This window comes from Xenopus tropicalis, chromosome 7 (assembly GCF_000004195.4).
Source record: "Xenopus tropicalis strain Nigerian chromosome 7, UCB_Xtro_10.0, whole genome shotgun sequence".
Lineage (NCBI taxonomy): Eukaryota > Metazoa > Chordata > Amphibia > Anura > Pipidae > Xenopus > Xenopus tropicalis.
Genome location: NC_030683.2, coordinates 18710001 through 18732210, shown reverse-complemented (window position 1 = coordinate 18732210; position 22210 = coordinate 18710001). Strand labels below are relative to the sequence as shown.

At 42.2% G+C, this 22210-nt stretch overlaps 1 protein-coding gene across 2 annotated transcripts; it reads right to left on the bottom strand.

Moving 5' to 3' along the window:
• Nucleotides 1-2040: 2040 nt before the first annotated feature.
• Nucleotides 2041-21930, bottom strand: ybx3 (Y-box binding protein 3). Of its 2 annotated transcripts, none has more exons than XM_012966546.3 (9): nt 21672-21930; nt 19619-19682; nt 14672-14705; nt 12471-12560; nt 11675-11797; nt 6808-6902; nt 6052-6214; nt 4536-4620; nt 2041-2768 (listed from the first exon to the last, which is right to left on the bottom strand). In XM_012966546.3, the coding sequence occupies exons 1-8, from the start codon at nt 21766-21768 to the stop codon at nt 4561-4563; spliced, it is 726 nt and encodes a 241-aa protein (XP_012822000.1). In that variant the 5' UTR covers nt 21769-21930; the 3' UTR covers nt 2041-2768; nt 4536-4560.
• Between the last annotated feature and the right edge of the window lie 280 nt (nt 21931-22210).

The following is a 22210-nucleotide window of genomic DNA, read 5'->3' as shown; positions in this document are numbered from 1 at the left end:
CCCATGATGATTGCAGAAGCTCCTGATAATTGATTCCTACATCAATATGGCTGCCCTGCAATGAATTGCTTGGCCTTTGCTCCTCAACCACTTAAGACTGCCCTGATCAAGGGAAGTGTGGGGTCTAGCAGTGCCAAATGTGCCCTGACTTCCGAGCAGAGCAAAGCTGCCAGACTGTGATTTCAATCACAGTCATTTGTAGCAACATTGGCACCAACAACATAAATGAGGGCATTCAGTTCCCCAAACTAATCTTTATACCAAATGGATAAAAAAGATGTATATAGGTTGTATATGTTACAATACTTTTAGGCTGTGTACGTGTATATATATCCAGATTTAGCAGAAAGCCTTTCACGGGTGCTGGGATTCTTGCAGATGAAGTTAAACAACAGCTGGACGACTAAAGGTTGCCCAATCCTGAGCCACCCAATGGTATTTGCTTAATTAGAGTTGGACTAGCCCAACGGGCTTTTAACTTTGTAAAGCCTCAAATAAAATTAAAGATGGCTGTGCATTTAACAGTAACAATGCATGTCTATCTTTAATTGCTGAAGTAAATATTGGAATGGGGTGAGACTGGGTGGTGTGTCCTTGACTTGGTACCCAAGTTGGTTTTGGTAGGTTCCCACCCTGTACCTTCCTTCTGTATGCTCTTTACCTGTTCATCCTGCATACTGTATGTATTTATTTATATTTATATTCTGTCAACATGGATGTGTGCAAGCTTAGTAACTAGATCTGTCACAATCTGTTTGTATAGGTCTCTCTATATATGGTGTTTCAGCAATAATATCACTTTTTAAAAGAGGTTAGTCGCCATTTAACAGAGAGCTGTTGTCTTTGCAGTTAATTTGCCCAGGTGGGGCCGGTCCACCTTAAGCAGCAGCTCCCTGAGATGCAGGCACACACATTCAGGTGTATTATTACCTGAGCCACAGGCCGCATTGTATCATGTTACCTTTATTTATCTTGCGGCAGGTTCAGTTCTCCAGGGATAGAGATGTTTGTCTGCAGCCAACTGAGGTGAGGAGGCAGTGTGTGAAATACAGGAGGAAACAGTATCAGTAGCACATATTTGCGCACACATCAGGTCTTCAGCACAACTATATGGAAGGGCAAAGGGCGTGTTTGGATTGTACTGAATTAATGAATATTGTCAATATGAGGACTATTTGCTTCTATTTAACCGCACTTGCACCTGAAGTCACACATAAGGCTTATTCTGTTCATATATTTATCATACCCACAACACCAGTACCAGCACCTCTGGTTTTGTGTACAGAAACAATAGAATTGTAGAGGCCCTTATTGCCTGCATTAGGGCAAATAGTAAGGACAGGGCCCCAATGCAGGCTGTGCCTCCCTAACTTGCATGTCTGAATGATGCACAAGTCAGGGGGTGGGTGGGGGCATCTACATGCCTCCCCACTTGCCCCTATTGTCTAAGGGCCAAGTCACAGGTCACTGCACAGAGGTCTGTGTGTCGGACTAAGGTGTCCGGGGCCCACCGAGCCTGCTGCCTGGGGGCCCCCCACCCCAGTCCGGAGATGCTACACCTTCCCTCCCTCCCCCCCCCATCCTAAGATGCTACACTCCCTTCCCCCCACATGTACTGCACTTTCTCCTTGTGGCTGCGATGGAAAGGGGAGAGCTAGCACCTGCAGTTATAGGCGAAGGGGGAGTGGGCTTGGGGCTGTGGGAGCAAGGCCCATGCCTTTTTTCCCTGTGCCCCACTGGCCCAGTCCAACCTTGGTGGCAAGTTACAGAATGCAGTGTGCACCTGCAGTTATAGGCGAAGGGGGAGTGGGCTTGGGGCCGTGGGAGCAAGGCCCATGCCTTTTTTCCCTGTGCCCCACTGGCCCAGTCCAACCTTGGTGGCAAGTTACAGAATGCAGTGTGCAAAATAATTTAAAAAAAATCTCCTTTTGTGGACTTTTTACATTTTGCACACCATGTCCTGCATTTTAAATGACCCGTGTATCACCTTACAGCACAGCCAGGATACACTGCAGTGAACAAAACACAACACAAACATCATTTTTTTGCCACAACTTTATGTTCTTTTACACCAACTGATTTTTTTTTTTAAGGCATCCATGGATTCTGCTGGGCATGTGAAAAAGCAAGCATGCTGCTGTATACCAAGGATGTTACACAAGCCATGATGGCAAGCCTTGTCTCATTGCAACAGCTAGGAGGGGTGGCTTTGGTTTCTGGTTCAAGCATGCAGGTATAGACTGGGAAAAGCAACGTGTAACCGTCCTTACTGTGACGCGAGTCACATAGTTAACAGCAGTGTCTTGTACATTATAACCTGTTGGCTATAATAGCATTGGAATGAGCCTTTGATTACATTTTGGGGGCTCAAATTAAATTTGGGGATCGGACGGTTCTTTGATGCAAGGTGAATATTCTGAGATGGAAAGGTCAGCATACTTTTATATAGACCAAAGCTGGTCATATATAGGTAAATACCCTATTCCTCCATCAATGATTATTTCTTTTTTGGTATCAAAAGATCAATGGGAATTTCCAATAAATAAACAATCTCTTTCTAAGAACATATAAAGTTTGTATCCCCTTCACTAGTAAGTGGATAAGAGGTGTCTGAATCCCATGAATTCCAAGCATATCAGCAGCATGCTATCCTAACAGCAAGTAGGCAGGATGTCTCCCTCCTGATCATTGGGCAATTGTAGCTCACTGACGAAGGAAAGTAGTGCGAGGCCTCGTCTGTCTGTCTTTTCTCAGCTCTCATTTTGCACCTGCAAGAAATGAAAAGATTCCAACATGAGGTTTCTATGAGCCCAGCCATCTATCTACTTCTAATTATACTACAAAGCTTAAAGAATTCCCTGCACAACCTGAAAGGGAGCAATTATAGGGCTCAGTTCTTCTGGATGTATCCATGTTAAAGGGCAACCTGTTAAGGTGGAGCAAAAGGTAACGCAAATGACCCCATATTCCAATACTCAAGGTTTAAAAGGAGTTCACTTATACACAAAAGTTTTTGTTCCGCAGCTCTCCAGTTTGGAATTTTAGCAGCTATCTGGTTGCTAGGGTCTTGTTTACCTTAGCATATTGCTAGTAATAAAAACTTCCAATAACAATAAAACTACAGCCACACAGAGCATTAGTTTTTTGACTGCCGGGGTCAATAACCCCCATGGGAAAGTTGGAAAGGTGTAGAAGAGAAAGGCAAACAATTAAAAAACTAAAAAAAACAAAAAAATAGTAAAACTAATTTAAAAAAAACTAAAAAATAAATAACGACCTATTGCAAAGTTGCTAGGAATAAGACAATATAACAGGAATCCCCAACCTTTCTTACTCGTGAGCCACAGTCAAATGTAAGAAGACTTGGAGAGCAACACAAGCACCATAAAAGTTCATGGAGGTGCCAAATAAGGGCTGTGATTGGCTATTAGGGAGCCTCTATGCTCACTATCAGCTTACAGGGGCTTTATTTGGTAGGAAATCTTGTTTTTATTCAACCAAAACTTGCCCCCAAGTCAGGAATTCAAAAATAACTCCCTGGTTTGTGGGCACTGAGAGCAACACCCAAGGGGTTGGTGAGCAACATGTTACCCCTGAGCCACTGGTTAGGGATCACTGCACTATAACATACTAGTTAAATTAAAGGTGAACTGCCACTTTAACTTTTAGTATGCGGTAGATGAACCCATGCTAGGCAGTTTTTCAATTGGTTAGCATTATTTATCTTGCATTTTTTTCTGCCTCTATTCACACAGCATATGAAAATGCTGGTTCAGGGTCGCTGACCCTAGCAACAAAGAAAAAAATGCATTGACTGTTGAGCTTCAATTTTAATGTTATATATTATTGCTTATATCTAATTGCTCATCTTCTATTTTGCTGTCAAAACTGCTTAGGTCATTAGGGTAATTACTTAGTAACAGGATAGCTGGTTCATTGGCAGAGCTACATCACCTCTTTACTCATCTTCCCATACACCATGCAATGGCAGACAGGGTACATAGGCACATAGAAATGACAAACCAACTGATATTCATAGCTCATGGACATGGCTCAGCCTTTGTGCACATTAAACAGTTCTCCATGCAGCGTCTGTTATCTTTTCTACAGTACACCAGGAGGGCGGGGCTTTTTTGTTATTGTACCTGCCAGTCACAATCTGTGCCCCTCCTACACCCCGCCCACCAGGGCACAAAGCACACACTTCATGGACAAAAAGTGAGTTTAAAAACATGTTGAACTAACTACATAATAATAGACAATGTATACTTTATTTTTAGAAGACATTTTGTGCATAAAAGTACTTCTCTATAAACCCAAAAGGTCTGTTAATGTACTGCAGTGTATATTTCAGTACATCAGTAATCCCAGGTCTGGCCAGTTCTACACACATCTGATTTATTTCTATGGGAATTTCTCATGTTAGGAACCCATTATTATGATCAGTGTAGAAATGCTCTATGACATGCCGGGCAGAGGCACAGAAAGTGACTGCGCAAATACGGTCTGTAACTATAACCAACTGTCTCACTTACATGATGGACGCCCGGGTCTCTCAAATTACGCAGCATTGCTTTTCTCACTTGCTGGCACAGGCTTCTCAGCTGGGGTTTCACTCATCTATAGAACATAAAGAAGCCAAGTCATTTCATCTGGATCACTATCTAATACTTCTTTATACTGAATTACACTTCCTTACAATGTTAAGTATGATTTTACCTCAAATGTCTCCTACTAATTCTCTAGTATTCTCTGTAGGTTTCTCGTTTGTATTACTGTACATTTGGCATTTTAGCTTTGTTTTGTTTCTTACATACAGCATCGGACTGGGTTGCCGGGGTACAGGGAGAAAACCCGGTGGGCCCCGGCGGCCCAGATCCGATCCCCTACAGGGCGCTCTGCCGTCTCCCTCCCCCGACACGCCACAGGTAAGTTTCTTTTAGGAGCGCTGGGGGGAGGGCAGGGGTGGGCCAAGCTGACTGGGCACCCTAGGCAACTCGGTCGGCCACTCCCCCTCCGAGTGGCGCATGCACGCCAAAGCACAAGCGAAGGGGGGCGCGATCCGAACGGTCATTGCCTCCACCGCTAATGACAAGCGGCGGGGGCAATGACAGAGGACGATGACTAGGGGTAGGCAGGAGAGGCTCCTGCCTGGCGCCCCCCAATTGTTGCGCCCTAGGCAGCTGCCTCTTCTGCCTACCCCTAGTTCCGGCCCTGGGGGAGGGGGTCGGAGTGTGTTGGGGGGCCTCCTTGGGGGGGAGGGGGGGTTTAAGGCGGCTGGGGCCATTGGGGGGTGCAGGGGCCCCTGAGGCAGAACCCCTGGTAGGCCCTGCACCCCCCAGTCTGACCCTGCTTACATAAGCTTTTTCAGTGTACAGATACAATGCCATATTTACCTTTCTTTTGCTAGTTATTGGCTCAAAGTTAAAACAGTCTTTAAAATTATTCTAAACAACCCCCAGAATAACATACAGTGTGAAGCCCCGCCCCCTCTTCCTGTTCAGCTCTCCTTATCTCTTTGACTACAAGGTAGTGGAAGAGGAGAGCCTTCTGTGCTCCTGCTTCTCTGCGCATTCCCAGAAAGCTTCTTCTCTGTCAGGCATGCACAGAAGGCTCTTAAAGATGAGGAAAGCGGAACAGGAAGAGGGGGCGGGTCTTCACGCTGTACCAGGAACTAGAGCAGAGGTTCTCAACCTGTGGGTCGGCACCCCTCTGGGGGTTGAACGACCCTTTCACGGGGGTCGCCTAAGACCATCGGAAAACACATATTTCCGATGGTCTTAGGAATAATTTTATGGTTGGGGGTTCACCACAACATGAGGAACTGTATTAAAGGATTGCGGCCTTAGGAAGGTTGGGAACAACTGAACAAGAGAAAAGGAGTTGGAGATTTCTCTGATTTATAAGTCAGAAACCATAACATGTGTGGACCCTTGGGTTATGGGTGTACCAGATAGATATGGCCACCTTTATCTTAAATGTAACCATCACATAACCCAGAGGTTAATATGCTACATGGATCTTGTCAACCTTGGTTGACTCTTTGCTCCCCTGTGCTGGAGCAGTTCCTGGGTTAGGTCTACGCCGGTAGTTGTACGGTCTTCGGAATCCACGGCGATTCAGTTGTTGCTGGTCAGGGGCTGCAGTCTCATTCTGATTCTCCTTGTTTTCCATTTCTCCAGTAGGTGGAATAGATCTTGGTTGATTCATGGGTCTTTGGGAAAATAATATGATGCATTGTTATTTAGCAGCTCCAACTACTAAAATGTACGATTAGTACTGATGTTGGCATGTATAGTTTATGTATGTGAGTGTTTAGATAGGTCAGTATAGGTTTATGTGTGCTGGGGTTGGCTTGGAAGGGTTGAACTTAATGGATTTTGGTCTTTTTTGAACCCAACTTAACTGTGTAACTAGTTTGCTAGTATCTATCTATCTATCTATCTATCTATCTATCTATCGGTCTATCTGTCTGTCTGTCTGTCTGTCTATCTATCTATCAATCTATCAATCATCTATCTAAAAAATAATGTACCACCTACTGTAAAATGTAAGGATATCATAAGTCACAGCAGAGTTCCATGGCCATATAAAGACATGTTGACTGCTTTTATACAAGTCATAGGACTCCATGTTAATCTTACATACACATTGTTCCTGTAATGGTGCAGATATGATACGATATGGTTTTCATTACAATGCTATGGGCACAGAAGAACTCTCCAAACACTGGCATGATACACCTTCTAGCTCAAACAAACACTGTGCCCAAACAGTCAATGTTCTACAGATGCAAAAGGCCCATACCGGCGATATCTTGGGCGGTAGCCAGCAGGCTGACGATTGATTTGCTGGGTCTGGACCATTTCTGGAACCCCATCTTTTATCTCACCATCTCCTCCCTGTGTGGAATAAGAAAAATTAAGCAGAAGCTTAAGAATGATTAAGGGTATAGAGGCACATGTAGACTAATGGGTGATCATACATATATGTACTTCTGACTAAAGCATGGTCCTGACTAGAACACACTTCTGACAAACATCTTCCCCTGACTAGGGGATACTCCTAGCCTGAGCACAAGCCTTTACTACAGCCTCCTGGTAACTAAAGCTGGCCATACACGCACAGATACTATCGTATGAAACCTCGTTTCTATGATATTCGGTGCGTGTATGGCATGTCGGCAAGTCGACCGATATCGCAGGATGCTGCTGATATCGGTCGACTCGCCGATCGGACCGGTTAAAAGATTTTGATCGGGCGCCATAGAATGCGCCTGACCAAAATCTGCCGTCGGGGCTGAATCGGCAGAAGGAGGTAGAAATCCTATTGTTTCTACCTCCTTATCTGCCTGTTTCAGCCCTGACTGTGTGTGGCGGATCTGACGATGTTTCGTGCAACCGATGGTCGCACAAAACATCGTCAGAACCCCACGTGTGGCCACCTTAAAGCAAACTTCAACCGCTTCAACCGCTGTTCCGCGGCACACTAGTGTGCCGCGAGATGTTGCCTGGTGTGCCGTAGGCAGGGCCGCAATTTTTACTTTCAAAAAAAAAATCCGGGCCCTGTCATTGGTTGCGCCCCGTGTGTACGGGTGACGTCAGTACGCACGGGGCGCAACGTTATAAAAGGGCCTGTGTGCGGTCGCGTGTAGGCAGAAGTGCAGAGGCAGTGCGCGTGAGGGGAAGATGCTGCTGAAGCCGCCGAAGAGTAAAATGCTGCTGGGCACCAATGTATTAGGGGGGGCCACGGGGCACACTGACTTATGGGGGCACTGCTGCTGGGCACCAATGTACTAGGGGGGCTGGCTCTTGGCACCAATGTACTGGGGGGCACTGCTGCTGGGCACCAATGTACTAGGGGGGCACTGCTCTTGGCACCAATGTACTAGGGGGGCACTGCTGCTGGGCACCAATGTACTAGGGGGGCACTGCTCTTGGCACCAATGTACTAGGGGGGCACTGCTGCTGGGCACCAGTGTACTAGGGGGGCACTGCTCTTGGCACCAATGTACTAGGGGGGCACTGCTGCTGGGCACCAATGTACTAGGGGGGCACTGCTCTTGGCACCAATGTACTAGGGGGGCACTGCTACTGGGCACCAGTGTACTAGGGGGGCACTGCTGCTGGGCACAGAGTTAAATGTTTTAACATTTTCTAATGGTGGTGTGCCTCGTGATTTTTTTCATGAAACAAGTGTGCCTTTGCCCAAAAAAGGTTGAAAAACACTGCACTAGAGGATAATGCTAGCCAGGGCACACTCTCGACCAGATGAAATTCCTGACTGGAACCTTCTCCTGACCAGAGCATACTCCTAACTAGAACCTTCTCCTGCTTACAACATACTCCTGACTAGAACCCTCTCCTGACCAAAGCATGCTCCTGACTAGAACTTTCTCCTTCACAGAACCTTCTTCTGACTAGAGGATACTGCTACCTAGAGCACCCTCCTGACTAGAACCCTCTACTAACTACAGCATACTTTTGACTAGAACCTTCTCCTGACTACAGCAAACTCCTGACTAGAACCTTCTGCTAACTATAGCATACTCCTGACTAGAACCCTCTCCAAACTTCAGCAAATGCCTGAATAGAACCCTCTCCAGACTTCAGCATACGCCTGACTAGAACCTTCTCTTAACTACAACATACTCCTGACTAGAACCTTCTCCTAACTACAACATACTCCTGACTAGAACCCTCTCCAGACTTCAGTGTACACCTCTCTAGAACCTTCTCCTAACTACAGCATACTCCTGACTAGAACCTTCTCCTGACTACAGCATACTACTAGCACTATCAATGTTATGGATATTTACATCTGTGTAGTCAAGCAATCAAGGGTTAAAAGGGAGAAAAAATTGTCATATCATGTCTGTCGTTATAACTTGTTCCTGTCTCCATTTGTTTCTGCTTGTTAATGGAGCTCAAGGCTTTCCCAGTTCCATCAGCAGGCAAAGGGCATTTGACAAAAGAAAAACCCTATCCATCTGCACCTCCTGGGTGTGAGATACACAAGGGCACAGATTATAATGGCCATGCTGCAGGGTATCGTACATTTCCTGCATATTCATATACATGACAGCACACAGATACATTTTGCTAATGACCAACTGTAGTGATGCTTGTAATATAATCCGGTCACTTGATGAACACATTTCCCAGAGACTCCACCCTTCAGCCTTGTAATCCCCGGCATCTGTTTCACTTACACATAGTATAAAAATTCACTTGCCAAATTTAGACTTTACACTGCAGCAGCTGCCCAGGATTAATCCCCTGCCATTCACATTCCATAAAGAATCAAATGAAAAACCAGGTGTAGAAATGGCTTTTATTATTTATAGCAACTGACTTGACAAATCGTAAGTCACGTGTCAATATGGGGGCATTCGGAGACAGAACTGATTAATAATCAACCTGGTAGTTCAAGTTTGACAGATGACAGATGCATCCACATTTTTTTCTGTTTTGATGGTTTCTGATGACCCTTAGCTTTTCAGCACCAGCCCAGAGCATACTGAGCATGTGCAGTGCCACTGACACTCAAAAGATGGTCTAAAAAGATCAGGCAATGGGGAGCTGCTATGGGCAACTTTAAAGGCATTGGTCAGTAAAGAGTTGACCTCCCCTACTTAAAGAGTCCACTTTAGTGAAACACATGCCCTGTGATAGGTTCCTGTTACCAATGAACAAAAACACTCATAGACTCCGATGGCTGTAAAAAAAAAAGTGTTTTTGTGAATTTTCATCAATTCGTGAACTTTTTGGTGAAGCAAAATGAGATAGATTTGCCCATCATTAGTTCTTACGGGTCAAAGGATGTTATGGGTTTAGCCTCAGCTCTACAGACAGATTTGAATAACTAAAGATAATTTATTTTTCACTAAATGACAAAAAATATATATTTCATAAACTGGCCATATGCCAGAAGATCTACTCATTTAGGAAATTTGATCCCAAATAGCTACCCATGTGCTTCCCATCGTTTAGCCCCAAATCCAATGACCAGATGGTAATAGGGGTCTATGAGCCCTGCCAAGAAAGAACTACACCAACAGGCCATTGTGGCCCTTCTCCTACAGCTGGTTATCAGTTTGCCCACACATATGGGTCAATAACCTACAGACTCATCTAGATTGGCCAGTTTAAGTCTATAGTAGAAAACCCTACACCAGGGGGGCCCAGACTTATTCCCCCCGCGGTCGACTTTTGGCCCCTCCCCCATACCCAATAAAAGCGCGGAACTGACACACTTCCGCATTTCCCAGTTTCGACATGGTCCACCAGAAATTCATGGGGGATCGACTGGTGGACCGCGATCAACGTTTTGGCCACCCCTGCCCTACACAATAAATTGTAATATATTACATGCCCACTCCTAGGTTGAATAATTGGTCTTTATTTAAAATGGCCATGTAATTCACTCCTATATAATATTTAAAATGCTAATTAAGTTTTAGTATCTCTAAAGGTATCACCAAGCAGGTCTGGGAAGTTAAGTAGAGTGGAAACCCATGATGGCAGCTTGTGGGCAATGGAATGGAAATAAGGCCTAGCATTTCAGGCACTAGCGACCTTAGATTGTAAGTTCATGAGGGCAGAGGTTGATATAAAGTAAATCATACAGGTATAGGATCTGTTATCCAGAATGCTCGGGACCAAGGGTATTCCGGATAAGGGGTCTTTCCGTAATTTGGATCTCCATACCTTAAGTCTACTAAAAAATCAATAAAACATTAATTAAACCCAATAGGATTGTTTTATATCCAATAAGGATTATTTATATCTTAGTTGGGCTCAATTACAAGGTACTATCTTATTATTACAGAGAAAAGGGAATCATTTAACCATTAAATAAACCCAATAGGGCTGTTCTGCCCCCAATAAGGGGTAATTATATCTTAGTTGGGATCAAGTACAGGTACTGTTTTATTATTACAGAGAAAAGGGAATCATTTAAACATGAAATAAACCCAATAGGGCTGTTCTGCCCCCAATAAGGGGTAATTATATCTTAGTTGGGATCAAGTACAGGTACTGTTTTATTATTACAGAGAAAAGGGAATCATTTAACCATTAAATAAACCCAATAGGGCTGTTCTGCCCCCAATAAGGGGTAATTATATCTTAGTTGGGATCAAGTACAGGTACTGTTTTATTATTACAGAGAAAAGGGATCATTTAACCATGAAATAAACCCAATAGGACTGTTCTGCCCCCAATAAGGGGTAATTATATCTTAGTTGGGATCAAGTACAGGTACTGTTTTATTATTACAGAGAAAAGGGAATCATTTAACCATGAAATAAACCCAATAGGGCTGTTCTGCCCCCAATAAGGGGTAATTATATATTAGTTGGGCTCAATTACAAGGTACTATTATTATTACAGAGAAAAAGGAAAGCAGTTTTCAAATTCTGAATTATTTGATTAAAATGGAGTCTATGGGAGACGGTCTTTCCATAATTCGGAGCTTTCTAGATAACGGGTTTCCGGATAAGGGATCCCATACCTGTATATATTCTCTGTACGTCGGTGCTACATATATAAAGGATAATAGCCAGTATTTGCACCTTGCAGAAGTGCCACCTGTAGAAACCAAACAGATTCTACAGGCCTGTAACTGATTATAGCAGTGTTGCAATTCAAAAATATACAAAACCTTTGCTGACCTCCCTTGGGGGACCTCTCCTTCGTCCATAGTAACCGCGGCGGTATCTGCGCCGATCTGCCGCATAGCGACTGCCTTGTACTGGTGCTCCTTTTGGGCCTGTCACATTGGCCGCCTCCGCCCCCTGGCAACAAGAAGATGCTGAATATTCTTTTTGATACCAATATATCTCATTACTATGCTCTGTCAGGATAAATAATAGGCACGCAGTGTTGCTCTTTCCTGTTTGGATACAGGAATATTTATTATAGATGAAAATAACATGTCAGATAGTGTTACTAATGATTGTGATTTATCAAATAATAATAAACTAATCAAATAGGTGTATGTTTTATAGGTTTTAGACATGTGACTGGGTACAAAGGTGTTTTCTCCTATAATCCTCCAGGTAATTTAGATATCTTTATAGATATAAATCTTTAGTCCAAAACAGAAGTTGTAGTTTGACCCCAAGATTCTGTACGTACTGATACTAAAGAGAGATCTGACTGCCGACAACATGTACACTATGGCCTAGTTATTGCTACATGTACATTCAGAATTATATTCTTATGTGTCTTCATAAAGAACATAGTTAGATCATCAAACAGCAATGTCATATTTTGGGGGCTGCTGAGGGCCCCCATGTCCTAGGTGGCCCCCTATGCAGCCATACAAATGATGTTTTTTTAGAATAACAACCTAAGATATTACAATAAATAATTTCATTTGGTTCCTGGTGGGCAGGCCTTACATATTTCTGCCCAGAAAATGTAATTAAAAAAACATTTTAAATAGAAATGATAGGGTTTACCTACCTTTTCCCCAGCAACAACATCAAATTCCACCACCTCTCCATCCCCTACACTCCGCAGGTACTTGCGAGGATTATTTTTCTTAATCGCTGTCTGTGGGCCAAGAAATAAACTATGTATAATAATGTGTAAAGTAGGATTTTCAATAGAACTTACATTCACGGTACAAATCCGGTATTTACTGCCAAATGTAGAACCTAATACAGCTATTGGGTATTATAAAGGAGACTTTCCGTACATTGGAGGACCATGAATTAAGGCTACTTAAAAAAATGTATTTGTAAATTTCCACAGGACCGGGGCTTTGCAAGGGGGCAAGGGTGGTTTGGGTGGGCCCAAGATACCATAGTCCGACTCTAGTTTCTAGATAAGAGATTCCATATCTGTACTGCTGTACTTTTATTACATACATAATGAGAAATTTCTGTTAAATCATGGCAGTAATAAAGCAATGGTTCCATACTGCTGCCCAGCTGATTTCTCATATTATAGATAAAACAAAACAACATAATCTACACAGGTAACTATAAAATAAAACCAGTTAGGGCTGCCAGGTCATCTCTTGCATTATGAATAATGCAGCATGCAGGGCTGAGCAACAGATGTGTGAGTTTCTGCTATCACAGATGTAGCTTGGATGGTACCCCCTTATACAATACCCTTCCTACTTCACCTATTTGGAATCAAACACACGTACTCTAGGGTTATTAACCTTACTCCAGTACGTTTCTATTTATGTGTTTTCCCGGTGTTGCCTGCTCTGACTGACCCATCATATCTTCCTTTCCGACTGCTTAACAACTGGGGCAATAGTGTCTCCCGTTTCAAGTTACTGGCTGACAGATCAGCCCGGAGATTAGTCACGCTATTTTAGCTAATCATGACTAATGCATTTGGAAAAGGAAGATGCCTGCAAACAGGGGAGCAATATATCTAGCAGATGTACTCCGCTCTACTAAATGATATTTTATTTAATGTTATCAGCTGTGACTCCATATTCCAGCGCTTGAACAATCACGTATTCCTGCACTACTACATTCACATATTCCTGCACCACTACATTCATGTTTTCTTTCACCACTACATTACGTATGTACATTCACATATTCCTTCACCACTACATTCAAGTATTCCTTCTCCACTACATTCACGTATTCCTTCTCCACTACATTCACTTATTCCTGCACCACTACATTCACGTATTCCTTCACCACTACATTCACGTATTCCTGCACCACTACATTCACGTATTCCTTCACCACTACATTCACGTTTTCCTGTACTACTACATTCACATATTCCTTCACCACTACATTCACGTTTTCCTGTACTACTACATTCACGTATTCCTGCACCACTACATTCACTTTTTCCTGCACCACTACATTCACATATTCCTTCACCACTACATTCACGTTTTCCTGTACTACTACATTCACGTATTCCTGCACCACTACATTCACGTATAGTACATTGATATATTCTTTCAGCACTTCACGTATTCCTGCACCACTACATTCACGTATTCCTGCACCACTACATTTACTTTTTCCTGCACCACTACATTCACATATTCCTTCACCACTACATTCACGTTTTCCTGTACTACTACATTCACGTATTCCTTCACCACTACATTCACGTATTCCTGCACCACTACATTCACGTATTCCTTCACCACTACATTCATGTTTTCCTGTACTACTACATTCACATATTCCTTCACCACTACATTCACGTTTTCCTGTACTACTACATTCACGTATTCCTGCACCACTACATTCACTTTTTCCTGCACCACTACATTCACATATTCCTTCACCACTACATTCACGTTTTCCTGTACTACTACATTCACGTATTCCTGCACCACTACATTCACGTATAGTACATTGATATATTCTTTCAGCACTTCACGTATTCCTGCACCACTACATTCACGTATTCCTGCACCACTACATTCACTTTTTCCTGCACCACTACATTCACATATTCCTTCACCACTACATTCACGTTTTCCTGTACTACTACATTCACATATTCCTTCACCACTACATTCACGTTTACCTGTACCACTACATTCACGTATTCCTGCACCACTACATTCACGTATTCCTGCACCACTACAGTCATGTAATACTACACTGCATTGTTATCTAAAAACACAAAATACACAAAACAAATCATTGCTATTTTTCACTAACCTGGTGGACAAAGACATCTTCTTTGGTGTCATTCCTGCGAAGAGAATGGGGTGCAATGAAGTAGTGGGTAACAAACCAAAAAAAATTATTTCAAATTAGATTTGGTGCACCAAATACATAATTTTTTCTCTCAGCCTAATACTAAACCCTTGACCAAAAATACCAAATCAGAACCCAAATTACAAATCTGAGTGAAAGCACCCAAAAAGCCATCATCAGAAAAAAATGTCTGCTCCAGTCACATGAATTTTAGGGTTCCAATTCGGTTCAGCAAAGAACTAAAAATTAGATAGAATCCTACAAAAATTGCCAGATTTCCAAACTCTAGTTTGCGTATTCAAAGTAAAGCAAAATCACAAAAATTGGCTCTGTTTTGAACAAAAATGTGTGACGTTTAGTTGTCCAGAGCTTGGGCATCATTTGGCTATGGGGTTTGGATGTGGTTTGACTTTATATATATATTTTTTTTTATCCAAATCTAAATCCTCGGACTTTGGTGCATTCCAAACAACAGGGCACTCTCCTACATTATGTACCTCACTGTGAAGCTAACCAATTCATATTACAGGTATAGGATCTATGCTTTGGACCTGGGGTTTACTGGATAAAGGAGTTCTCCATAATTTGGACCACCGTACCACACCGTACATCTATTACAACATATATAAATAATAAATAAATCCAATATGGACTCAACCAGCTTAGTAAGAATCAAGTACAAACTACTGTTTTATTATTACAGAGAAAAAGTGAATAATTTAACCATTAAATAAACCCAATAGGGCTGTTCTGCCCCCAATAAGGGGTAATTATATCTTAGTTGGGATCAAGTACAGGTACTGTTTTATTATTACAGAGAAAAGGGAATCATTTAACCATGAAATAAACCCAATAGGGCTGTTCTGCCCCCAATAAGGGGTAATTATATCTTAGTTGGGATCAAGTACAGGTACTGTTTTATTATTACAGAGAAAAGGGAATCATTTAACCATTAAATAAACCCAATAGGGCTGTTCTGCCCCCAATAAGGGGTAATTATATCTTAGTTGGGATCAACAGGTACTGTTTTATTATTACAGAGAAAAGGGAATCATTTAACCATGAAATAAACCCAATAGGGCTGTTCTGCCCCCAATAAGGGGTAATTATATCTTAGTTGGGATCAAGTACAGGTACTGTTTTATTATTACAGAGAAAAGGGAATCATTTAACCATTAAATAAACCCAATAGGGCTGTTCTGCCCCAATAAGGGGTATTTATATCTTAGTTGGGATCAAGTACAGGTACTGTTTTATTATTACAGAGAAAAGGGAATCATTTAACCATTAAATAAACCCAATAGGGCTGTTCTGCCCCCAATAAGGGGTAATTATATCTTAGTTGGGATCAACAGGTACTGTTTTATTATTACAGAGAAAAGGGAATCATTTAACCATGAAATAAACCCAATAGGGCTGTTCTGCCCCCAATAAGGGGTAATTATATCTTAGTTGGGATCAAGTACAGGTACTGTTTTATTATTACAGAGAAAAGGGAATCATTTAACCATTAAATAAACCCAATAGGGCTGTTCTGCCCCCAATAAGGGGTAATTATATCTTAGTTGGGATCAAGTACAGGTACTGTTTTATTATTACAGAGAAAAGGGAATCATTTAACCATGAAATAAACCCAATAGGATTGTTCTTTCCCCAATAAGGGGTAATTATATCTTAGTTGAGATCAAGTACAAACTACTGTTTTATTATTACAGAGAAAAAGTGAATCATAGAATTCATAGACCCAAAATAGAATAATATTGAGTACCTGTATATAATGATAAGTTTTTCAAAAACAAGACTGACTATGGGATGGAAACCTGGAAGTAAACATTTCCTGTATAGGTAATATTTAGTATAAATTGTTTGTATGATGTCTTGGCTAGCTAGACCTGAATTACTTACTAGTGTCCCCCCAAGAGATTGACTAAGACTAAAGAGAAGACTACCCCGCAGTATAATCCTCTGGGCCTGGGCCTGGAATTTGAGTTGCAGGGGGCCCAGGAGTGCAAAGAGTCCAGTGAGGACATAATTATTATAAGCTATTTCAATGAACTGTGGTAAAATAAATCAACTTACAAATATATTGGGGCCCTAAATTGAATTTGCTCTGGGGCCCAGTATAATCTAGTTAAGCCACTGCCAGGAATTCTTATAATGACAAATGAATGAAATTATAATTATAATGAAAATTGAAAACTTGGAAATATCAGGGGGATGGGGGGGGGGGGCACCATTTCCAAAAAACATATTTTGGGTGAAAAATATAACTATTTCTCACAGTTGTAAGCAAATGTATCCATGTATGTGCATCACTAATATAATTAATATATAATATAATGTAACATAATGTGGTGCAGTACTAACAAATTTGATTGCCCAGAATGGAACACCAAGGGGGTTATGTAATAAAAGAAACTAAGTTTGTCCAAGACCAGTAACCCATAGCAACCAATCAGCAGGAAGCACTGCTCCTGGACAAACTTAGTGCCTTTTATACATATGGTTTTATGGGTTTTATTTTCTCAACTAATACATATAAATAAGATCATTGGTTAATATAAAATAACATGGGGCCACATTTCTGTAGCAATCTGATTGATCAGCCTGATAGCCTCAAGCACAGCTCAATTCGTAAGGCTAAACTATAGGCTATTCCCATAAATGGGTCCAAGTGGAACCAGCCTAATTGTGTTGCATCAGCATAAGTGGAAAGCATATGGGAAAACATGGCGGCATTAGGGAGACTGTGGTACCATCAACTTGGCACCCACTTGTCTTTTGTGCTACAGGTAAGGGACCTGCTATCCAGAAAGCTCGGGACCTGAGGTTTCCGTAACTTGGATCTCTAAATAACTTTGGATAATGGGATTCCAATAACAGATCCAATACCTGTACTGGGAATGTTACTGCTTCTCTGAACTCAAAAGTGACCCCACCAGTCCCAGTACCATACTTACCCCTCGGAGAACAGCTTTTGTGTTCCAAGCAATGGTTTCCCACCAAATGGCCCCCCCCCCCCCAATATAGTAAACTTGTGTGCCTTTATACTTCCATTTTAGTAAGGAACTGATTGGTCCTTTGCATGAGCTTTACAGCTCAGCAGTTTGACTTCTAAAGCAGTTGTCAGTGACTCTTTATGAGCAAAAGCTTTTGTTGTTTGTAGACCCCTGTATTTCCTCTGCCTTCTATTGATGTAAATAGATGTGAACTGATTCCTGTTCATAAGATTTATAGCACACAGCTTTGCTGAAACCTTATCTCAAGGCCAAATACTTTAGAGTGAGTTGATTTGCATGATAGGCATACTTTGGGATCCATTTCTGATCTCAGAAGTGACAGTTAATATGCAGCACACATATGGAGACCCACGGAGGACCTTGCTTGCCTAGGAACCAACTCAATAGGGTATATTTATTAAATTTTATGTTGCTTCTAAGTCATTGGCACCTTCCTGTTTAACTGCTTACGCAGAATATATTTTCATTAGCCTCTCCAATGTTATATCACTAGGAGCCAGTCAAATGAACATTTAGCTTATCACTCTTGATTTATAGCAGGGATCCCCAACCTTTTTTTTATCTATGAGTCACATTTAAATGTAAAAACAGTTAGGGAGCAATGCAAGAATGTGAAATGTTCCCGGGGTGCCAAATAAGGGCTGTGATTGGTTATTTGTTAGCTCCTATGTGGACTGGCAGCCTATAGAAGGCTCTGTTTGGCATTACACTCGTTTTTTTTTTGCCTCCAAGCCAGGCCACTGCTAGCAACATCCAAGAGGTTGGAGATCCCCCCCCCCACTGGTTGGGACCACTGATCTATAGGCTTCACTGAGCTGAATATTTCTTCTTTTTCAGGTGGATGACTGTTTTATGCCATATATAGATGGTATGGGTCTATGGGTCATAAATGAGGGAATTTGCACAGCAACTGATGTGCTTGGGGAGAAAGAACCCAACCCTCCAATTCACAACCACAAGTTTCACTGCCCCCATAGTCTTTGTGGAAACTCACATTACTTTTTATCTATGGATGGGGAGAGGAACCCCTGTGTAAGGGTCTGCTGGGGTTTGATCCCAGGAACTCCTGGTTGTTGGCTGCTCTCCCTAACCATTGAGCCAGGAGAGGAGCCGGTAAGAGGTGATTGCCTTGTGTTCCCTTTCACCTGTGTCCTGGGCTTGGTAACATCACCCCAGCAGCCTTATTGGCTAGGTGGGGTCAGCCAATCAGGGCTGACTCTGCCCTATTTAAGCCCAGCCCTCCTTACACTCGTTGCCTGAACATTGATTAACATTAAGCACTGTAGCCTGTCCCTAGTTTGTGTTTCCTGTTATGGCTCCTTGTCTTGTTTCCTTCCTTCCTTTGCTCCTTAGCCTTATTTCCTTGCTTCCTTTGCTCCTTTGTCTTGTTCCTGCTCTTGTTCCTTGCTCCTCACTCCTGATCTTGTCTTGTCCGCTCTGTCCCGTCCTGTCCTGTCTAGTCCTGCCTGGTCTACGCCAACTCCGTCCTGTCCTGTCTAGTCCTGCCTGGTCTACGCCAACTCCGTCCTGTCCTGTCTAGTCCCACCTGGTCTACACCAGCTCCGTCCTGTCCTGTCTGGTCCCACCTGGTCTACGCCCGCTCCGTCCTGTCCTATCTGGTCTACGTCCTGTCTACGCCCACTCCATCTTATAACAGCCCCTGCCTAAAGGACTCACCTTCCCTTCTCCCACTCATAACAGAATGATTCCTGACACCCTGAAACCCAGAAGCATTTTCATGCACATTTTCAGTAGACCAATGTCTATTTTGGTTAATACAGTCTTAATAAGTCTTTGGCTAACAAAAAACCCCTCTGTGCCAACAAAAACACACATGCCAACCTAAAACAAATAACACATCTTTTACAAAAATAATATAATAACCTACCTGTTAATGAACCCATAGCCGTTTCTCACATTGAACCATTTCACAGTTCCCTGGACTTTAGTAGCTAAAGAGGATCAAAAAGAAAAACAAGTTCCTAAGTTTCACACCAAAAGTCAGCTTTTTTAATGCTGTATATTTAGTATTTGGCAAGTATTTACAGGAGTGAAAAATGATCAAGGTGACTAGTTGAAACTGGTTAGCTTTAAGAGTCTGGTTATTAATTTGACCATTTTGAGGTCAAATATTTCATAGTCCATTCAAGGGTATAAACAGATACAAACATTGCTCTGTTAGCCTTAATTCCAATCAAATCTACAGCAAATATATATTCAACACACATTTCATCCAAAGGTTGGGTTTTAGGAGAATCTCAGAGACAAAACAGACATTCCCCACAATCTCAACTAACGAGTCTTCTCTATGGGTCCTTCAGCCAACAGGTGGCAGCTCCAAAATTTGTGAACCACTGGAATAAATTCCTATTTTGTGAAAACATCTTTGACAGCCATTCCAAGCCTTTTGTGATGGGTAAAACAGAATAGATAAAGGGGCAAAAGCAGTGCTAGCAACTTGTATTTCCCAATGGACTGGCTATCAGCTATGACTATTTTGTGGCTCCTTTTCAGTGTATCCACCAAAGAGACAAGATTTCAGCCACCACAATAGCATTAACCTATGGTAAGTTGGTAAGCTCAACTATGGTGCCCATTCATTAAAGCATGATTGACCACAATTGAGAAAAATTAGTATTTCATTTCGTAATATCCACGACAATTTCGTTAAAATTTCACGACTTTTTCGTGGTACGTTCATTATACTTTTCGCAACGACTATGAAAATTTTGTTACTCATTCAAGCATTGGTATGGTGACTATCTTTTTGCCAGGTTGGGTTGAGTGCCACTGAGTCCTATGGGAGGCTTCCAACATCATACATTTTGTTTCAAAGCCAGAAAAGTTTTTGCACCAATGAATGGGCCCCTATGTGTATAATAATATTTACAAAAAGTAAATACCAAAGCAAAACAAAGTATGAATGTTTAGTAGCCCTTAAATACAAGGGAATGCAATTAAAAGTGTAGCATATGTGAGTCAAGCTAAATGCCTGGGCAAAACCTCCAGAACATCATCATTTTGGGGATGGTTTCCATTCAAAATGTGATAGCTTAAATAAAGGCATTAAATCCTGTCTGAACTTCCTGACTAGAAAGGAAGTCAGATGGAGCAATGGTTGACCGAGATGCATTATTCATATTAATATAATATCTATAGCAGCTTAGGAACTACCACCATAGACACCCAGCTTGTCAAAGTGCAGGGACGGCTAAACAGTTTGGCCAAACTGGCTGAAAAGGTGAAATTTTAGGGACTTTACTAATTTGTAGGGGTGGGGTTCATTTCATCTCCAAAGAATACAGCGTTACAGACTGGACAAGGCCCCATACAGCTAGAAAGGCAATAAGAACAATCACCTCACTCTTCTGTACATATCCTTCCAGCTGGAGAGAATCATTTCTTAATTCAATATGAATACGGGTAAACTTGTGCATATATGCACTGGGACAGTAACTCATAGCAACCAATCAGCAATTAGCATTTTTTAATTAACTGTCATAGGCTGCTGCCCAGGTGCTAAATGAGCCCAGTGTTAAATGAGCCCCACTGAGTCGTGCACGTTGACCAAAATAAACGCAATGAGCAAAGAACAGCTGTCGTGGAGCTGGGAACTTATGGGTCTTCTAAAATTGCTAAGAGTAAAAGCAAATGCAAATGTGTGTGGACATATCTACCCCTTTCAGTGTCCTATGCAATGTTAGGGAAAGCAGCCATGCTATTAATAGTAATGGGCATGCAATATGGGGAGTTCTTATATCTGCCTTCTCTTCTGGTCCTACCACAGTCTCACAGAGTAGTCAGCAGCTAAAGGCAAGGCTGAACAGACCAGCAGGTGGAGGAATTAAGTGGAACAAATAAGACCATGAACCACAGAAAAAGCCAACTGTTGTCCCCAATATCTGACATTGCCAAGTGGCTACTGAATGCGCGAAACTCACCCAGCACTTTCCGTTCTATTTCACTTGAAGCAGATGGAGAACTTGCTTCAGCCCCTGGTGTTTTGGGCTTTGGTTCTTCAGCTGTTACTTCACTCATGTTGTATAATCCCCTTTTTCTCTCCCAATATTTGAAATAGATGGTTCAGGGTGAAGGGGAGAGGGAGGGTGGGATGCAGATGGTAATTCGAGGGATCTCAATCCTCGATTTCTCTTGGTGTCTTCTTGTCACTGATCTTACTGCGCTAAAAATGGTCTCAGCAAGGCCTTTTATATGGGGGTGGGGTAGCCAGAGCGCCCTCCCAGGCATATGCCCCCTTAAAGAAACATTATCTTCCAACTGCTCGTTTGGCATGTCCCTTGTAAGAGATCCCAGAGAGAGCTGCCATATCCCTCAGCACTTGTGTAGTACACTTCATTCTATAAACAGCTTTGGGTGGCTTCTATTCATAGCTGCTGCACAATACTGGGAATCATGGCTCTGGGATACATGGAAAGTGTTCATTAATAATATTAATAATCATTTCCTCAAGCACACAATA

What these genes read in the sequence shown, in the direction of transcription:
- ybx3 (XM_012966546.3), bottom strand. Translation starts at nt 21,768, where the DNA reads ATGAGTGAAGTAACAGCTGAAGAACCAAAGCCCAAAACACCAGGGGCT. An exon ending in GGCTATGGGTTCATTAACAG is followed by an intron (nt 14,706 to 19,618) that starts GTAGGTTATTAT and finishes TTCTCTTCGCAG; the next exon opens with GAATGACACCAAAGAAGATG. An exon ending in AAGATGTCTTTGTCCACCAG is followed by an intron (nt 12,561 to 14,671) that starts GTTAGTGAAAAA and finishes CTTGGCCCACAG; the next exon opens with ACAGCGATTAAGAAAAATAA.